At 37.7% G+C, this 21,585-nt stretch overlaps 1 protein-coding gene across 5 annotated transcripts in view; it reads left to right on the top strand.

Annotated features, from left to right (window-relative positions):
• LOC133630853 (zinc finger protein 521-like) overlaps positions 1-21,585 on the top strand; it is a 289,433-nt gene that overhangs the window by 44,550 nt on the left and 223,298 nt on the right. For 4 of the 5 annotated variants that reach the window (XM_062022664.1, XM_062022661.1, XM_062022663.1 and 1 more), the window contains one exon: positions 373-435. In XM_062022664.1, coding sequence (XP_061878648.1) covers positions 373-435 — 63 coding nt within the window. The remainder of the gene's footprint in view (positions 1-372; positions 436-21,585) is intronic. The other variant, XM_062022666.1, reaches the window with a different exon arrangement.

The raw sequence follows: 21,585 nt of genomic DNA, 5'->3' as shown, positions 1-21,585 counted from the left end.
GTCAGCCTCTGGCCTGAAGAGAAAACCGCTTCGCTCAAATACGGAATATCAAGTCTGCGTTTCTAAAATCCTTTTGCTCGCCGTCTAATTCAACCAAGGGAGTCATCAAGGTGTTTTTTTCCGGACGTGTCCATAATTCATCAGGCCTTACTGGGTCTAATATGTTATTTACGCATGTGGCTCTTTGCCTTGTTGCCAAAAAACATATGAAAGCCTTGCAAGGATTCCCAAACCCAAGATTGAAAGTGCTTTTAACATCCCAAAAAAAGAAGGAACTCTTAATGTGCTGAACTTGTTTTTCCACTATTAACTGTATCTTCTCCCCCCTCCCCTCCTCACCCCCCCTCCACTCTGTCTTTCTGTTTCTGGCAGTAGAAGACAATGTGACAGCAGAGGAGCAGCAGCACAGTCCCGGGCAGACTGCCATTCCGAGCGGTAATGCTCCATTTCGTATTTCATCATTTTCGTCTGGAAAGTGGATCATGTGTCTCTGCGTGTGTGTGTGTGTGTGTGTGTGTGTGTGTGTGTGTGTGTGTGTGTGTGTGTGTGTGTGTGTGTGTGTGTGTGTGTGTGTGTGTGTGTTCACAGGGATAATGCGTTTCCTGTTTTTGAGGTTTTCATTGAGTAAACGTGAGAGGAATTTGAGTCTGTGTATGCACATGCATTCAGGAGTAGTGTTGTCCCGACACAAATATTTTGGTACTTATTTCGATACTTTTCAGTACTTTTCGATACTTTTCTTTTTTTTTTTTTTTTTAAATTTTTTAAAATTTTTTTTTTTTATAATGTCCTGCCCAGCTTCTCGGGCAAATCATATAGTAGATGTAGATGCCCATATCGGCTGTTCAGATTTACTTTACAAAAGAGAAGTGTAGGATACTTCTCTTGTTGCCTTACTTGTATTTTGACTTTATTAAATGTATTTATATTATCATTTGGTGCAGCCGGGCCGGAGCAGGAGGGGATAGAAAGAGAGAAAAAGGAAGACAGAGGGGGGAATTGTGGGGACAAGAGGGGGATTAGACAGAGAGACAACAACAGCAAACACAACAACAACAACAGAGCAACATCAGCAAATACGACATGTACAAATATGATGGTAAAAGTAATAGCAAATAAGCAGTTAGCGAAAATTTTAAAAAAAATACAGAAATGACAATGAGCATTATTACACTAAAAATGGAGCAATATGAATACCAATAGAAATAGTGCTATTGATAATAAACAATACCAGTACTTTCGATACTTTTCTAAATAAAGGGGACCACAAAAAATGGCATTATTGGCTTTATTTTAACAAAAAATCTTAGGGTACATTAAACATATGTTTCTTATTGCAAGTTTGTCCTTAAATAAAATAGTGAACATACTAGACAACTTGTCTTTTATTAGTAAGTAAGCAAACAAAGGCTCCTAATTTAGTCTGCTGACATATGCAGTAACATATTGTGTCATTTATCATTCTATTATTTTGTCAAAATTATTAAGAACAAGTGGTAGAAAATTAATTATTAATCCACTTGTTCATTTAGTATTAATATCTGGTTATTTTCTGTTTCAACATGTTCTATCTACATATCTGTTCAAATGTAATAATCATTTATTCTTCTGTTGTTTGGATACTTTACATTAGTTTTGGATGTCGACACAAATTTAGGTATCAATGCGATACCAAGTAGTTACAGGATCATACAATGGTCATATTCAAAGTCCTCATGTGTCCAGGGATGCATTTCCTGAGTTTATAAACATAATGTAAATTTTTTTAAAACTAAAGATGTTGTGATGCCAAAAAATATCGATGTAATCATAGTAGTATCGACTAGATATGTTCCTGTACTTGATATCATTACAGTGGATGTTAGGTGTAGATCCATCAATGGCGTTTGTTTACATTGTGACGCCGGTGAGCTATTGTATCCTCCTACGGTGTGTAATGAAGCATGTTTAGCTATTCCTCGTCCTGCAGGGATGATACTTGTAAGAAACTCACTTTATTTGTCACCATGGAGGCGAGGATTAGTGATTTAGAAGTACCGGTAGTTAAAACACTGCCGACTGCACATGGACATTAGCCGCTAACTAGTTAGCCATGTCTTAAAGCACCTCTTCCGGTGTGCGTTTCAGTGTTATAGCTTCACCTTTATCTTTAGTTTTTAAGCAAAAATGCGTACGTTCTCCCTTTTCTGTCTACACACTGTGTCTGCTTGTAAGTACTCCGTCATTGTGCGCTGCCGAACATGCTCGTCTGATCGTAAACCAGCAATGACACGACGTGACGACGACGGGGCGCGGGGGGTGTTGGACTTGTACTTTTCAGAGGCAGTATAGTACCGAATATGATTAATTAGTATCGCGGCACTATACTAATACCGGTATACCGTACAACGCTATTCAGGTGTGTTTGTTACTTTGTTGGGTCCATGTTTTGTTGACAAGGACTAAAGCGATAATTCAGGTCATGCGAGCAGAAAGAATCCGCCCTGAACGCACCACACTGTATATTTTCATTTAATTTGTCTCTGCTAAAGGTTAAGTCTTCAGCGAGGCTATTTTAAACCTGATATTGATGGTTTGGACCTTTTGAGCTCGCCACCTTCGTCCGGTGGACTTTTCATAATTGTGGGACACTTTAATGCCGTCTCACCTGGTCCTCATTTATGGTTGAACATTTAAAGCAAGGTGAAGCAAGTAAGGAAATATTGGTTTGACAGTTGTCGGGATTAGGGTTGTACGGTATACTGGTACTAGTATAGTATCGCGGTACTAAGGAATCAAAAACGGTACAATACAGGTTTGCCATATATATATTTTTTTACAGGCATGACATTGCTGGTTTTACAAGCAGACGAGCATGTTCGGTAGCGCACAATCACGGAGTACTTACAAGCAGACACAGTGTGTAGACAGAAAAGGGAGAATGGACGCATTTTGGCCTAAAAACTGACGATAAAGGTGAAGTTATAACACTGAAACGCCCTCAGGAAGAGGTGCTCTAAAACATGGCTAGCTAGTTAGCGGCTGATGTCCATCCGCAATAGGCAGTGTTTTAGCTACTTCTAAATCACTAATCCTTGCCTCCATGGTGACAAATAAAGTGAGTTTCTTACAAGTATCATCCCTGCAGGACGAGGAATAGCTAAACATGCTTCACTACACACCATAGGAGGATACAATAGCTCACCGGCGTCAGAATGTAAACAAATGCCATGGGTGGATCTACACCTGACATCCACTGTAATGATACCAAGTACAAGAGCGTATCTAGTCGATACTTCTATGATTACATCTATATTTTTTGGCATCACAACATCTTCTTTCGTTTTTTTTTTTCATTTATGCTATGTTTATAAACTCAGGAAATACATCCCTGGACACGTGAGAACTTAAATTATGACCAATGTATGATCCTGTAACTCCTGGTATCGGATCGATACCTAAATTTGTGGTATAATCCAAAACTAATGTAAAGTATCAAACAATAGAAGAATAAGTGATTATTACATTTTAACAGAAGTGTAGATAGAACATGTTTGAACGGAAAATAAGCAGATATTAATACTAAATTAACAAGTAGATTAATAATACATTTTTACAGCTTGTCCTTTATAATTTTGACAAAATACAATGAGAAATTACACAATATATTACTGCATACGTCAGCAGACAAATTAGGAGCCTTTGTTTGCTTACTTACTACTAAAAGTTGTCTAGTATGTTCACTATAATATTTAAGGACAAAATTGTTCTTCGATTGCAATAATAAACATATGTTTAATGTACCCGAATATTTTTTCTTAAAATAAAGCCAATAATGCCATTTTTTGTGGTGCCCTTTATTTAGAAAAGTTTCGAAATGCATTTTGTTACCAGTACCAAAATATTGGTATCGAGACAACCCTAGTCGGGATATAATGATAAACGCGGTAAAACTCCCACGGGTCAGTGTTACCGTTTAAAATTAGAATGATCGAAAAACCGCGATTGATAACTGCACTTTGATAAACTCACAAACTGACTGGGGCTAGCTCGCTGGCTTAAATGCTAACATGAAAACAGGGGACATTAACATCTTTCCCCATTAAGAAACGACATACCCCAATCCAAACGTACAGAAACACATTGCTGTCTGAGTAACTAAGCCATTTGTCTACATTGAACCTAAAAGAGCAGAGTGGTTGTTCCACAGTATACTCCGGAGAATATGAGACAGTGGTGTTCTGCGGTGCCTTCAAGGAGTGCTAAAAACAGTAGGAAGCCACATTGCCCGTCAGAAATAATAAATTATAATAGTAGATTTGATTTGTTATGCACTTTTCATTGAAATAAATATTTTAGCCAATGAAACAGTTCAAATACTAACACTAAAACATTATCAGTGAAGCATAAGAAACACAAAGCATGATAAATAGTGGGTTTTTTAACAGTTTATGTATTTTAGTTATTTAAAAAAAACTTTGTCAAATGATTGTATCTGTACTGGTTCAACAATACCACGATAACAATGATCACTGTGATCATTTTGGTTACGATAACCATGATATGACATTTTCACATCGTTACATCCCCAGACAGTTGTTGTCAATACAACTTGACAACGTGACTAATTGGATCCCTCACAGACTACACCCACAGTAGCCCAAGTTTGTAGAGGCAGTATTAACAGTGCCTCTGCTGGTCACAGCCAAGTAGTACACTCAATCTTGCCTAAAAAGGATTAATATAGAACTAATCCACGGGTGTCAAACTCAAGGCCCGGGGGCCAAATGCTTAATCTTTTCATACTAGATATATGTATTTCCCTTTTGACATAAGAAACCATGCACTGCATGCAATAGCATATCTTTTAAAATTCTAAATTATCAAAATCCAAATATTATATTATCATGTATTCCAAAAATATTTTTTGTTAAAATAAATAAATGTACTTAAATATAAGCTTGACTTATGATTTCAAAACAAATTATCAATCAAAATGTAGACCGTGACATTGACAACAGATTTTACGGTTAAATTCCGCCGACTGAGTTTTTTTTATCGTAAAATCACCTCTGGTACTGTTTTTTTCCTAATACAGTAAGACACTAAAACATAAAAAAACTAAAAAAAAAAAAAAAAAAGATTTTACGGTAAAAAAACAACAACCTGGCAGCTCTGTTGCTTGAATTTTACTATTGTATTGTTTCTCAATTCCATTCCATTTATTCAATTTTTTTATATGCTGTAAAAAAACAATGCTTTTACTGTAAAATTCTGGTGACTGAGCTGCCAGTTTTGAAAGTACAATTTAAAGATTTAAAAAAATATATACCTATATTGTTACAGTATATCTATATTCATATAGTACTCATTGTTAAACGCGGCCCTCAGAGGGCAAACCTAACTGCGATGTGGCCCTCAATGAAAACGAGTTTGAAACTGCGGAACTAATCAATTCCACTCATTTTCTAATGATTAATTTTTTATTATGACCATTTCTACTAGACAATGCATTGTTGTAGACGACCATCATGTAGCACCGTGAAATATTATAGATTCTTTCTATGCAATAAATGTCATTAAAGTAGGAGATTTGTTCTGATAACCTACAAAATAATCAGTGTCGTTTCTGATGTTTGATTTTTTGCATCCAACCTCGTGGTGCTGCTTTCTTGACCGCAGGGAAAAAAAGAAAGACAATGTTTTGTCTGCCTGCTGCGTTAATTTGTATTGATATATCAAAGGGTAGTTATGCGGAAAGAAACATTTTCTGGTCCACTTTATAGAAACAAGGACTGGGCCTAAGGAGGCAGGCTCGCCGTTCTCCTGTGCCTGATTACAAGGACCCCCTATCCCTCAACCGCCAATGCCGCCACCTCCAAAGCGAGAGGGAGGGAGGCAGGCCACCGCGTGATCGATGTCTGCCTGCAGAGAAATCGGGAGGGCGCACAAATTAATTTCTCTGTTTCCTCATTTGACTTTTGATTTGCTTCTCTCTAACTTACCGCTCGTTTTCTTTCTCTCGCTCTCTTGCGGTGCAGCTTGACCGACGGTCAATGCAAAAATAGCATGTTTGTCGCTAATGTGATAGCCTATTATACTCTGTAGATGCTGTGGTCTCTTCTAGTTAGAACCATTGACAAGCCTAATAAGCCTTGGATGAACTACCTACTTCTTAAGAGATCACTCCTCCCGCAAGTTATTAACTTTTATAAAACAGATGAAAAGATCGACACAAAATAACAACGTCAACTTGTCATATAGTCCATATGACCCTTCCTCCAGCCAGTTATTAATAATAACCACATAGTAGGGTTGTCCCGATACCAATATTTTGGTACCGCTACCAAAATGTATTTAGATACTTTTCGATACTTTTCTAAATAAAGGGAACCACAACAAATTTAATTATTGGCTTTATTTTAACAAAAAATCTTAGGGTACATTAAACATGTTTTTTATTGCAATCATAGAACAAATTTGGCCTTAAATAAATTTGTGAACATACTAGGCAACTCGTCTTTTAGTTATAAGTAAACAAACAAAGACTCCTAATTAGTCTGCTGACGTATGCAGTAACATATTGTGTCATTTATCATTCTATTATTTTGTCAACATTATAAAGGACAAGCGGTAACAATGGATTATTAATCCACTTGTTCATTTACTGTTAATACTTGATTATTTTCTGTTTCAACATGTTCTATCTACACTTCTGTTAAAATGTAATAATCACTTATTCTTCTGTTGTTTGATACTTTACATTAGTTTTGGATGATACCACAAATTTAGGTGTCCATCCGATACCAAGTAGTTACAGGATCATACATTGGTCATATTCAAAGTCCTCATGTGTCCAGGGACGTATTTCCTGAGTTTAAAAACATAATATACATTTTTTAAAAAGGAAAACAGATTTTGTGACAATAAAACATTAACGGTGACGCCGGTGAGCTATTGTATCATCCTACGATGTGTAGTGAAGCATGTTTAGCTATTCCTCGTCCTGCAGGGATGATACTTGTAAGAAACATACTTTATTTGTCGCCATTGCTGGTAAAACCAGCAATGATGCGCCGTCGTGCCAGTTGAAAAAAATATAAGAAAACAAATGGAGAACCGGTACTTTGTGTAGTACCGTTTTTGATTCATTAGTACCCCGATAATATACTAGTATCGGTATACCGTACAACCCTACCACATAGTACACATGGATATAAAGACTAAACGTATTTCACAACGTCAAAATCCACTGTTTCGTTGCTCTTGCATGAGTTATTAATGCCACCTTGTACGTTAGAAAGCAAAGAAATAGACTCGAAAAAATAGTTCAATATAGTCCACGTCCACGCTACACAAAAAAAAGAGGTGTCAAACTATCATATAATCAATGGGATCAGTGATTAAGGAGAACCGTCACTGTGCATAACATACATGAGTAGAAAGACTGGACATTATTCACAAAGTCAAAAGCCGCTGTTTCTTTGCTCATGCCTGAACACATTCATGCAAATTTTTTCATGCATATTTTTTTCAATGCAATCGATCCTCTCCCCAGTTGTTAATGCCACTGTGTATGTTAGTAAGCGTAGAAATACAAAGGCTCAAAGAAACTTCCAAAACAGTCCACGGTGCTTATTAGGAGCACACATAAAACATAGGTGTGTCATATAATTATTTGCGATCACTCCGTCTACCAGTTATTAATGATTATCGCCACCGTGCATAATACACATTAATAGCAATACGAGACGTAATTCACAAAGTCAAAAGTCATTGTTTTCTCATGCCTAAACACATGCATGCACTATATGTACACATCCAACATAGGTGTGTCTTATAATTGATGCGATCACTCCGCCCACCAGTTATTTATGATAATTGTCACCGTGCATAATATGCATGAATAGAAATACCAAACACAATTCCCAAAGTCAAAAGTCATTGTATTCTCATGCCTAAACACATGCATGCACGATATGTACACATCCAACGTAGGTGTGTCTTATAATTGATGCGATCACTCCGTCCACCAGTTAATTATGATAGTTGTCACCGTGTACAATATGCATGAATAGAAATATTAAACACAATTCACAAAGTAAAAAGTCACTTTTTTGTTTTGTATTCTCAATGCCTAAACACATGCATGCACTATATGTACACTTTCAACGTAGGTGTGTCTTATAGTTGATGCGATCACTCTGCCCACCAGTTATTTATGATAATTGTCACTGTGTATAATATGCAGGAATATAAATACTTTACATACTTCATTTAGTCAAATTTAATTGTATTCTCATGCCTAAACACATGCATGCACTATATGTACACATCCAACGTAGGTGTGTCTTATAATTGATGCGATCACTGCGCCCACCAGTTATCAATGATAACCTTCTCCTTGCATAATAGAAATAAATAGAACTACTTTTCACATAATCCACAAGTTTAAAGCAGACGGTACACTCTTTCACGCTTGAGCATGTGTGCGACATGTGTTGTAATTAGTGTGATCGCTCCTCCCGCCAGTTATCAATGACAACCACCAACTAATACAAATAAACAAAGACTCCAAAAAAAAAAAAAAAATTCAAGTCAGGATCGTTGCAGTAATACAGTGTTGTATAATGAAGTGATGGCTCACGTATGCTGGGGAGAAACGGAGGAAGACTGCGTCCAAGTCCGCCACGCTTGAAATGGCCCAGTGTGAGTTCACCCTCCATGTGGTCTACAGGCCCGAGCTTCCTGTTTCTCATTCATGTTTGATAGGAAGCCGAGGCAAACGCTAACAAAAGAGGCCCTCTCCCAAAGACAGACACAGTCAGAGAGTGTTATGTATGTTGTAGACTGCCAGAACACTGAGATATGTGAGATTTAATGAGGCGGCGTGCTTTTTGTTACCCCGAGTGTGGTGTGCGAGGCTTAAGATGTGCAGCTTGGCTTTAGCACGCTGCCTGTGTGTAATTAGAACCACATGCTCGCCACTTTTTCCTCCCTCTTATGTGTACCGTACGTCTCGGCTGGCTAAGTCACATTTTGGCAGGGCCGGCGGCGAGAAACGACGTCTTTTTGTGGAGGTGGTTGCTGCCCTCGGATCAATGTACGGCAGGGAAAGGACTCTCTCGCTCGTCTTCTGAAAAATCCCAGTCTCTATTATTCATTTCCTGTTTGATGTTGCACTGCACTAATGGCATGGCAAGGCGCTCCCTGTACGAGCCAGGCAGACAGGCTGAGAGAGAGAACGAAAGGCAGCGTTCAAATGTTGTTTCTCATTCAACTGCTTTGATTTCCGCTCTTCTTTTGCAGCACATTTTTGTTGTAGCGAGGAGTAGACAGTGTGCCTACTCCTCTGTTGTTCTACTGTATTCTTACTCTTCTTACTGCTCGTCCTATTTGCATGTTCACACATGCACTGCATGCTTTTAATGCATTTTAATGCTCATTGTACACAACATTAGGCACACCTGCCCAATATAATGAGATCCATTAAAAAAAAACCATCTGCCTTTACAAAGGTAACAATACTCAGTTTTGACACAGTCAGATGGATATTAATTTAATAATGTTTTTTTTATAGCCTTATTTCCTAATTGACACAAATATTGTAATACCTGAAAAATGTACCTGATTAGCAGGGAATAATATAATGTGCACACTTTCCATATGAGAATTATGACGTTTTTGTCAATTACCCGAAATAAAGTTGAATATACAGTAGAATATAATACAGTTTATTCCTCATGATAACGATTAGATTCCATATTTTTTAACATTAGGCAGTTAAAAACACATTTGTTTATGCTTACGTTCCAGTAATATTCAATTATCCTTTTTATTATTTTATACAGTACAGGCCAAAAGTTTGGACAGACCTTCTCATTTCAATGCGTTTTCTTTATTTTCATGACTATTTACATTGTAGATTGTCACTGAAGGCATCAAAACTATGAATGAACACATGTGGAGTTATGTACTTAACAAACAATGGTGAAATAACTAAAAACACGTTTTATATTATAGTTACGTCAAAATAGCTACCCTTTGCTCTGGTTACTGCTTTGCACACTCTTGGCATTCTCTTGATGAGCTTGAAATGGTTTTCACTTCACAGGTGTCATTGTTTTGATGCCTTCAGTGACAATCTAAAATCTAAATAGTTATGAAAATAAAGAAAAGGCATTGAAATGAGAAAGTGTGTCCAAACTTTTGGCCTGTACTATATGTGCACGACCATCCACGTCCACCATCATGAAAGTAAGGCTCCTCACTACGAAATTAATGTTAAATCAGCGTTTTGCTGCTTCCCCCTTACACAGCTAGAAGTGCAGCCCAGAAGAATAAAATAAAGAAATATGGCTATCACTAGCATAGAAGATGAAACACAACATTTAGAAGGAGCAGCGACTTAAGTGACTGACTTTAGTCCAGGGGTGCCCATTACGGTCGATCATGGAGGGTGTGTCAGTGGATCGCCAGCCAGGCATTAAAAAAATAGACTTAAAAATTATCGATCATAAATCTTCACTAAGACGTCACTTTCGTCACTTGATTGACATTCACGGCACCTGAGGGTCTTGTGAGATGACGCTGGCTGCTGACAGGTCATTATTAAGAAAAAATGACCGACAGGAAGACGACAAACACTTTTTATTTCAACAGACTCTCGCGCCGTACTGCCATCAGAACTCTAAAGACTAACTGCACAGTTCCTGTCTTCACAATAAAAACGCTGCGTCATCCTGCCTGCGCTAACAAAATAAGAGTCTCAGAAAGCTGGTGTGCACAAGCTAGCAAGCTACGGAGTTTGCCGCCAATGTATTTATTGTAAAGTGTATAAAAAGGAGTATGGAAGCTGGACAAATAAGATGCCAAAAATCAACCACTTTCATGTGGTATTGGACAGAAAGGAGGATTTTTTTTCTCCTCCATTTGAAATTGTGGACGTTATCAGCACTACTGTCTGATTCCAATCAATGCAAGTCATCAGAATCAGGTAATACACCAACTTATATTCTTGTCTTCATGAAAGAAAGGAATCTATATGTGTTAAACATGCTTGTATTATTATTAAACACCTTTAACTTGTTAACAAAAACATCTCTTTAATAAATAAATAAATATAAATTATATATATGAATGAGGTAGATCCCCTCGACTTGTTCAATTGAAAAGTAGCTCGCCTGCAGAAAAAGTGTGGGAATCTCTGCTTTAGTCTCTCTGACGTGCAGTAATCCTGCCCTAAATGCGGTCTTGCAGGTAGGCACAGAATGTTTTTGTTTATTGGTACCTACTGGGAGAATAAACACACCTAATTCAATAGGGAAAACAAGTCATTTTATGTCTAAATATTTTTGAATCTGACTTTTTGTTTACGTGTTTGCTCTGATTCAACTCATCAGATAAGTCACATGTACTAAAACATTCCGAAAAACTGCAGACACGTTGTCAAAATCATTTTTGAGTTGGTGGAAAAGAACATTTTTTTTCCTGAAATAATCATGGAACATGTTTTATTTGTTGGTACATATTATTTTACAGTACCTCAAATTCAAACTGCACTTTAATGTAATTTCAAGATAATACAGAGTTGGAGTTGAAAAAAAACTCCACATTCTGGGTCACCACTTGTTTGACAAAACACTGGTGAAAAGCACGGACGTATACAAGTAATTAAAGAATACAAATAATAATTTAGGATTTGAAAGTTGTATCATATTCAGTACACTACAGATACTTTGTTTACTGCAGAACAAAGTTTGTGATGACAAGCAAAACAACAAAAGAACTGTGAGAGGAAAAAAAGCTATCTTTACCCCCCAAAATGTACCAAAAAAGAAACCGAGGTACGGACCGTAGCGTGGGTTACCTGTAGCGTTACACCTCGAGTAAACACAATTACAGATATGAACAAAATGACAGTTGTCAGCTGTTGGCATATATTAACTCCATCAAACATGGCAGAAATGTCTGTTATAAGATACTGCAATAATAAAGAGTAGGGCTGCAACAGTACTCGTTATACAGTAATTCTGCGACTATTTGTCAGGTCATAACTGTATTGTCTGACGTACTAATTATTCCAACACCACTTGGAGTGGACTAAATCAAATTTAAAAAACATAGTCAGACAGATGGTTGAAAGAGTCGACTTTCTCGTGGCTGTTGTCATTCTGTGTCTCTCCGACTTTAATAAAAAATGTGATATTAATCGTGATCGAATGATTTGAAAACATTAATTGTGATAATTTTTTTTGCCACACACCCAGCTTTGTCCAAAAATCACAACCCTCCTCCAATGAATACCTTTTCAAAAGTGTATATGTTAAATTGTTAAATAATCTCACAAAATCTATTATACTTTATTATCAGTCTTTTTGTTTAGTTTGGTTCTTTATTTATCATTTATTACAAGGTTAATGTTCATTTGGCAACACAGTCTTTTTTTTTAATGTGAGTAATATACCATATTTTTCGCACTATAAGGCGCACTTAAAATCCTTTTTTCATTTTCTGAAAACTCGATAGTGCGCCTTATAATCTGGTGCGCTTAATGCACGGAATAATTTTGGTTGTGCTTACCAACCTCAAAGCTATTTTATTTGGTACATGGTGAAATGATAAGTGTGACCACTAGATGGCAGTCACATACGTGTAGACTGCAATATGATGGCAGTCACACATAAGAGAAACGAGTAGACTGCAATATGACTCAAGCAAACAACACCAAGATTTTATATGTTCCATTGAAATTATATAGAACATTAGACACAGCGCTCAAAAATCTATCAAAATGTTTTAGTACGACTTTGGCAAGCTATGAAGCCGCACCGCTTGATGCAAAAGCAACTTTTCTTACCTTTTGGTACCTACTGATGTGTATTTAGGATCTGCATAAGTCCTGAAAATTTGCACGTGTCCGCCTTTGTAGTTCGTGCCGACAACGTAGTCGATAAGCTTCTTCTTTTTCTCTATCTTCTTGTTAAGGGACATTCATCCTCCGCTGTTGCCATTTCTAATATAAAGTAGTGTAAAGTTCTTACTTAGATCTGTCAATAAATTTTCCATTAAAGCGCTAAAACATACCGGTGTAGTGAGTTCTTTATTCACCCAAGGAACTTTAGTTATTAGAGAGTTCCAGTCGGACGGTTTTTCACGGGACACATTTCCGGCGTTGTTGTTGCACTAGTGAGCCACGGATGACAAGATGCTGCTTTGTTGTTGATTTAAGTAAAGTCTGAATGTCATTAAAACAGTTTGCTCCATCTTTTGACACTTCTTCCACTCCTGTCCTTGCACGCTACACCGCTACAACAAAAATGACGGGGAGAAGACGCTGTCGAAGGTGAGCCATGCAAATAAGACCGCCCACAAAACGGCGCATCCCGAAGTGACTGTCAGAAAGCGGCTTGAAGATGGTCTGTAAAACATAATCTATGCAACATTTTGACCAAAGAACCACCATTACATGTTATGTAGACCACAAGGAAGTGTTTTACATTAAAAAAAAAATAATAATAATATGACCCCTTTAATGCAATCTATAATCCGGTGCGCCCTATATATGAAAAAATATCGTAAATAGACCATTCTTTGACAGTGCGCTTTATAATCCAGTGTGCCCCGTAATGCAAAAAATACGGTATGTTAAATTGTTAAATATTCTCACACACTCTACCATTCTTTATTATCAGTCTTTTTGTGTAATTTGGTTCTTTGTTTATTATCTATTACAAGTTTAATGTTCATCTGGCAACAGTCTTTTTTTTATTATTACTTTTTCAATGTGAGTAATATATACTGGTGGTACCGTTAGAAAATTGCACTTTCAATGTTATGTGAATAAACAGTAAAGGTCGTTGGAAAAATCCTTCTTTATTTTAACTATTTTCCCTAAAAGGCTAGAAAGTGTGCTTTATTCGGTTACCTGAATAATTGAAAAAAATTAATTGATGATTTGATTACCAAAATAATCAATAGCTGCAGTTCTAGTGCGTCTATTATTTTGCTTAGATGAGAGTCAAAATGTTAGAAGTAGGTCTCTCCTCTATGATGGTTACACACCATTGCAAACCACAGTGATAAACATTAATAGCTGAGTATTATCTTTGTCAAGGCAGGGTTTTTGATCAATACACAAAAGATACGTACTGTATAGCGTTAGAAAGCGTGACTTATATGCATGCAAATATATAAGGTCTGCTTTACTCAAGTTTTCGATATTTAAATAATGAGGTTCAGGCAAGCGTGTGAAGGTTATTCAATCTTAATGTTCTCTTATTTCTGACAGCCACCCCCCCTCACTCTGATAAAGGAGCGCGTTCACCTTTGATCAGGCCTGCCGACATGTGTCGACAGAAGCTGCTCGCTGGTTAAAATAAATTCTTAATTTGAACTTGGGGGTGTGGGGTGGGCGTACGGGGAGGGGGGCTATCACAGGATCATGATCTCTGGGAAGTGATGGGGAAATAAGGAGGCGCTTGAGCGGGTAATTATGTTTTCCAACGTGTGCACAAAGGCCTGAAAGACCTTATGGAGCTCTGCCTTTGTGAACGGGCAAGTTGCGACTTATGTGAGTTGATTTACGTTGTGTTTCTGTGTCGCTTCGTCTGTTAGCCTGTTAACCATTAGGTGCTATTGACTGTCACGTGTAATTGATGGGCTTTGGGGAGAAATGGCAATCGATTCAAATATTCTTGCTACTTTTTTTTGGAATGTTCCGAAATTTTTATGTGAACTGAGCAGAATAATGCAGCCAGCATAGTATGGATGTAGCTCAAACTAGTTAAGACGCAAACAACAGTGCCTCTGCTGGATGCAGCTAAATAGTGCACCTTTGTCAAATTTAAAAACACGACCCATCAACAATCAATACACATAAATATTGATTATCAATTAATTGATTACCGTATTTTTCGGACTATAAGGCACACTTAAAATCCTTTAATTTTCTCAAAAATCAACAGTGCGTCTTATAACCCGGTGCGCCTAATGTACAAAATCATTTTGGTTGTGCTTATCGACCTCAAAGCTATTTTATTTGGTACATGGTGAAATGATAAATGTGACCAGTATATGGCAGTCACACATAAGAGACACGTGTAGACTGCAATATGACTGAAGTAAACAACACCAACAGTTCATATGTTCCATTGAAAATATAGAACATTACACACGGCGCTCAAAAATCTATCAAAATGTTTTAGGACGACTTTGGTAAGCTATGAAGCCGCACCGCTTGATGGATTGTACTGTGCTTCAACATACGAGTATTATTATTGTGTGTGTATAAGGTAAGACATATTATAGTTTCGCATTATTATGCAAAAGCAACTTTTCTTACCTTCTGGTACCTGCTGATGTGTATTTGACATCTGCATAAGTCCTGAAAATTTGCACGCGTCCACCACTGTGGTATTGCCGATGTCGTAGTCTTCTTGTTCTCTATCTTCTTGTTATGGTACATTCATCCTCTGCTGTTGCCATTTGTAATATAAAGTAGTGTTATGTTCTAACTTACATCTCGCTATAGAAGTGCTAAAAACTGCCAGTGTAGTGAGTTTACATTTTTCACCCAAGGAACTTTAGTTATTAGAGAGTTCCGATCGGACGGTTTTTCATGGGACACTTTTCTAGCGTTGTTGCACTAGTGAGCCACGTTATTGATTTAAGTAAAGTTTGAATGTCATTAAAACAGTTAGCTTCATCTTTTGACACTTCTTCCACTCCCGTCCTTGCACGCTACACCGTTACAACAATGATGACGGGGAAAAAATAAAAAAATAATATGACCCCTTTAATGTGCCTTATAACCTGGTGCGCCCTATGGTCCAGAAAATACGGTATACTGCTTATCCTTAGTCATATTTCTCTTTTTTCCCCCTCACTACTGTAATATTTTTCTTCCTCCCCCCCCCCACTTGTCTCAGCGTGGGCCATCCTCCGTGGGCGACTGCGGGGGGACTTGATCGTGGGGGGTGGTTGGCGCTCCCCTGCTAGGGACCACAGGTCTCTTGTGGAGCTAATGGAGCGCAGAGGAGAATATCAGTTAAAGGCTTATAAATATTTAAGAGCAGAAATATTCGATAATATACGGTGGGAGGGGGGGAGTCTTCAGCAGAGCAGCGACATGAAAGTTGTGGCGTGATAAATGTCACCAGACGGCAGTAGTGTGTCTCCGTGATGAATAGACACAAGGCGAGGGCATGTTTGTAAGAGTGTCAGTCGTTTATGGTCACGCTACTTTGCTGAGGCCAGAAGAGACGCTGTGCAATGCATGGAAACAGGACTGCAGAACATTCCGATGAATGAAATACCCATTAAAATCGTATCTTTATCCGAGTCTGTCTCTCATGAATAATTTCTCAGTCCAAGAGACGATCGTCTTACTTTGACCTTATCAGAAAATGGATCAGCAGTCAATATGGCTTCTCTCTTGTCCTTATGAACGCCAACAACAGCTGATTAAGGACATTATCCTCGAGCAGGATGGTATAAAACTCTCTATATGATATGAAGTCCCGCATCTTGGATGGTGATTGCACATGCTGTTATTGATTCGCTGTCCGGTCTTACCGAGGTTGAGAGGAGATGTCCTGATCTGATAGATTACTGAATAAGGCCAACGGGCGCTGGACCCTCCAAGTATTGACGTGGCTCTTTAATCCCAGGGTTGGACGTGACCTTGTCGTGTCAAGTATATACTCCCAACAACCTCCCACTTGTCCTCATCCGCCATATTGCTGCACTTTACGCTGCCGATACGACTTGGATTCAGTGGCATTAGTAATAACCATATACAGGACATATACCGTTTGCAAGATAATTACCGGTGTACTATATATTTACAAGGCGCACTGCTAATGGGCTGGTCTATTCAGGTCTATTTTCATAGAAAAGGCGCATCAGATTATAAGGCGCATTAAAGGGGTCATATTATGATTATTTTTTTCTACTACCTTGTGGTCTACATAATGGTAGATCTTTGGCCAAAATCTTGCATAGATAACATTTTACTTACCGTCTCTTCAGGATGCGCCGTTTTGTGGGTGGTCTTATTTACGTGCCTCCACTTCGACAGCGTCTTGTCCCCGTCATGTTTGTTGTACCGGTAGTTTTTAGCGCTTCCATAGCGAGTCTACAGACAGATACCTGTATGTTAGAACTCTGTTTTAAAGGAACTATAAGTACACATTAGACCTTAAACCAGGGGTGTCAAAGTCGTTTTCACTGAGGGCCACATCACAGTTCTGGCTGCCCTCAGAGGGCCAATTGTAATGGTGAATAATAAACTAATATACATTTATAAGGATTTTCCACATAATATTACACAATTGCCTATGCATTTGATTGTTTTTATTTTTGCGTAAAAAAAATCTGTACGCTGACAGCTCAGTCGCCAGAATTTTATCGTAGAATATTCTTACAGCACATTAGTGTTAATGGAAAAACAGTACCATTCATTTTTTGTTTTTTTAAACAGTAAAATTCTGGTGACTGAGCAGCCAATTTTTGGGTGTTTTTTTTTTTAACGTAAAATCAATTGTCATTTTTATAGTGTACACTTTAATGGATAACTTGCTTTGAAATCATAAGTAAATTATATATTTATTTTGATAAAAAAAGTTTATAAAATATGATAACATAATATGTTGCATTAGGAAACATGAAAGTAATCATTGTTATTGCAGATTATAAGTACTTTCCAATCTAAATTTATCCATCCATCCATTTTCTACCGCTTGTCCCTTTCGGGGTCGCTACATTACATAAATACCATGAACACCATTATTATTACAGATGCATACATACATTAAGCAGATATTGGAGTATTTATTTTTGTTTTATGAAAAACATTTAATGTATAATAATATAATATTGTTTCAATATTGATGATATTAAATAAAAATATATGCAATTTCATGCAGTACATATATTTTTTCTGTCAAAATGGAAAACAATACATTTAGTAATAATAGATTAAGTGCTTTATTGACACATTATTTCCAGGTTTACATGGGCCATATAAAATGATGTGGCGGGCCAGACCTGAGTTTGACACCTGTGCCTTAAACCCATAACTTAAAAATGATGTTCAAACCATCTTGTGATAAGGAAAATAGCATCGCTGGTGTTGCCATAGCAACCTTGCATCTCTTAATTTAGTGGATCAGCCAGGACTTTAGTACTGTCACACACTAATATGATAGACAATATTGTTGCCAGTTGGTGTATGTTTACTCCAAAGTCATTCAATCATAACGCCACACGGAGAGTAGCATCTTTTTGTTGTTGCATTTTACGTATACTCTCATGTTCTATAATGTTTGTGGACCAGCCAGGTCACCTTTCATGTTGTGTCCGTGTTAGCCCGGGTGTGAGCGCTAACTCTGTCACACATTAAGATGATCAAACAAAGTTGTTGCCAGTCGAGGTATGTACTGCATACTTTAAAGCTACAATATGTAATAATTGTATCTTAACATCACAGGGTCGAGTAGGATTTCTGTTGTTGCCTTAGGGACCCTGGATTACCTATACTGTCGTGTTCTGTAATGTCGGTGGACCAGCCAGGACCATGTTAATGTTGTAAATGTAGTTTTAGCATAGTCGCTAAGGTTACTACATAAGGTACAGTATTTATGACAAGACATGATGCTATCATACAAGCAGTACATCCTTCTATTTGTCAGGTCATAGCTGTATTGTCTGATGTATTAATGATTCCAAACGCCACTTGGGGTGGACTAAATTAAAAAAAAAAAAAAAAGGTAGTCAGACAGATGGTTGAAAGAGTCGACTTCCTCGTGGCTATTGTCATTCTGTGTCTGCCTCGATGAGGTCTATATCGTGTGGCGTTTGGCCCCCCTAGAGCGACAAAGGCCTGCATCTGTGAGGATTGGGTTGGGATTTTCATTTTCATGAAACACCTTCCGCTCTTTTCTGCATGCTCCCACCGGGGACCACCCGGTTGATATTTTTAGAGGGCATGCTCAGTCTCCAGAAGGGAAGGACAATGAAGGGTGTGATGTGGCATCAATACTGTGGTGGGGGGACGGGCGGCGAAAGAAGGAAAAAGCATGGGTGGTCTTTAAGTTATGAAATATGTTTCCTTTCGGAACTTCAGCATACGGAGGAATATTTTAATGGCGTCTCAATTAGGGTGGGTACCTTTCACATTCGAACCAATACGGTACCAAGTCCCAGTACCTGGTAATCTATATTGTTACCAATTTTCAGCAATTCTATGTGTGTTCATGTGGTAATAAATGTCATTTTTAACAGTAAAATCAAAACTTTTCATACAAAATTTAACTGTCAGCTGATAATGATAACTGTGCTGTCCAGTTGATATATCTTGTTTTCTTACATTTCATATCATGTGCAAGTATTATATAGTAGGCTTTGCATGTAGTTGCAATTCCAAGACATTAAATGGCAGTAGTGTGTAGACTATGGCCAGTCTTGTCTTTTGTTCAGCCCTACACAGTGTCTTTACTGTAAGTATTGTAGTTATTACACACCAGCTGTTGGATTGTAATATGCGTCTTAGTTGTGGTTTTCATTACCATATTTGGAGGTGTTGAAACGGCCATGTAAAATCGCTAATGCTAATCAGTAGCATGTCTATGGCATATCCAAGTGGGGTTTTACTGTACTTTAGAGCGCTTTCTTACTTGCCTTTTTGGCATGGAAAATAGCAACATTACACTTAAGGCAGTCCACTATGAATACACCTATTTGAGCCAGTGCCAAGTATGCAACCGAACTTGGCTTACGTGCACAAATGTATTAAAAATGGTACTGGTACCAAAATGTATTTCGATACTTTTTGTTATTTTTCTAAATAAAGAGGACCACAAATAAATTGCATTATTGGCTTTATTTGAACAAAAAATCTTACAGTACATTAAACATATGTTTCTTATTGCAATCGAAGCACAATTTTGGCCTTAAGTAAAATAGTGAACATACTAGACAACTTGTCTTTTAGTAGTAAGTAAGCAAACAAAGGCTCCTAATTTGTCTGCTGACGTATGCAGTAACATATTGTGTCATTTATCATTCTATTATTTTGTCAAAATGGTTAATCCTTTTGTTTATTTACTGTTAATATCTGGTTATTTTCCGTTTCAACATGTTCTATCTACACTTCTGTTAAAATGTAATAATCACTTATTTTTCGGCTGTTCAGATACTTTACATTAGTTTTGGATGATACCACAAATTTTGATATCGATCCGATACCAAGTAGTTACAGGATCATACATTGGTCATATTTAAAGTCCTTATGTGTCCAGGGATGTATTTCCTGAGTTTATAAACATAATATGAATGTTAAAAAAAGGAAAAAGATTTTGTGACGATAATAAATATCGACATAATCATAGTAGTATCGACTGTTTACGCTATTGTACATGGTATCATTACAGTGGATGTCAGGTGTAGATCCACCCATGGCATTTGTTTACATTCAGGAGCGGTAGCTTTTGTTAGCGATGACGCCGGTGAGCTATTGTATCCTCCTACGGTGTGTAGTGAAGCATGTTTAGCTATTCCTCGTCCTGCAGGGATGATACTTGTAAGAAACTCACTTTATTTGATGCCATGGAGGTGAGGATTAGTGATTTAGAAGTAGCTAAAACACTGCTAACTGAAGATAGATGTTAGCCGCTAGCTAGCTAGCCATGTCTTAAAGCACCTCTTCCTGAGGGCGTTTCAGTGTTATAACTTCACCTTTGTTAGTTTTTAGGCCAAAATGCGTCCATTCTCCCTTTTCTGTCTACACACTGTGTCTGCTTGTACGTACTCCGTGATTGTGCGCTGCCGAACATGTTCCTCTGCTCGTAAAATCAGCAATGTCACGACGTGAAAACGCGCCGTAATGACCGTTTAAAAAAAAAAAAAAAAGGAACCGGTACTTTTCAAAAAGAGTATAGTACCGTTTTTGATTCATTAGAACCGCGATACTAAACTAGTACCGGTATGCCATACAACCCTAGTATGTTGTAAAAAAACACTGCAAATTGTATGGTAACATTTTTACTGCAAAATCAGCAGATTTTTTAATAGTGTACGTTTAAAAATCTATAAAATAATCAATTGCCTTGGCAATTGTGTAACAATATGATACGGGGAATCCTTATACATGTTACTGTTACAAACAAGTTTGACATCCTTGTACTAATTACTAAGTACCTGTTAATCTCTGCAGTTAAGTAAATAAACACCTTCTGCTGCCCAGACTACTACATTATATGGACAAAAGTAGCGGTGGTGTTGGCTTGGGAGAGGGCCTCATGGTTCAAAATGTCTTTTCCAGCCCTTTAACATCATCTAACACCATAAGGTGTTAGATGGGGTTATTGTGCAGTGGAAACAGAAAAATTCCCTCAATTCACTCGTCAGTACAAAAGCACAGGCGAAAAAAGGCTTCTTTCTTCATGTTTGTAAGTCCAAGCTTGCATCATTGAGGTACAAAATGGCCGCCGGTACTTTGCCCCCACAGAGCCTCAGCCAAGGTGGCGATAATTGTAATTGTGCCTTTTTAATCAGCCCTATTGTCAAGTGCATTGCGGGTGGTTGTCAGCCTCGCCGCCCGCTCAT

The sequence above is a fragment of the Entelurus aequoreus genome, linkage group LG16, assembly GCF_033978785.1.
Source record: "Entelurus aequoreus isolate RoL-2023_Sb linkage group LG16, RoL_Eaeq_v1.1, whole genome shotgun sequence".
In the NCBI taxonomy this organism is placed as follows: domain Eukaryota; kingdom Metazoa; phylum Chordata; class Actinopteri; order Syngnathiformes; family Syngnathidae; genus Entelurus; species Entelurus aequoreus.
Note: the sequence above shows the minus strand (reverse complement) of the source record. Positions and strands in the feature narration are given on the sequence as shown.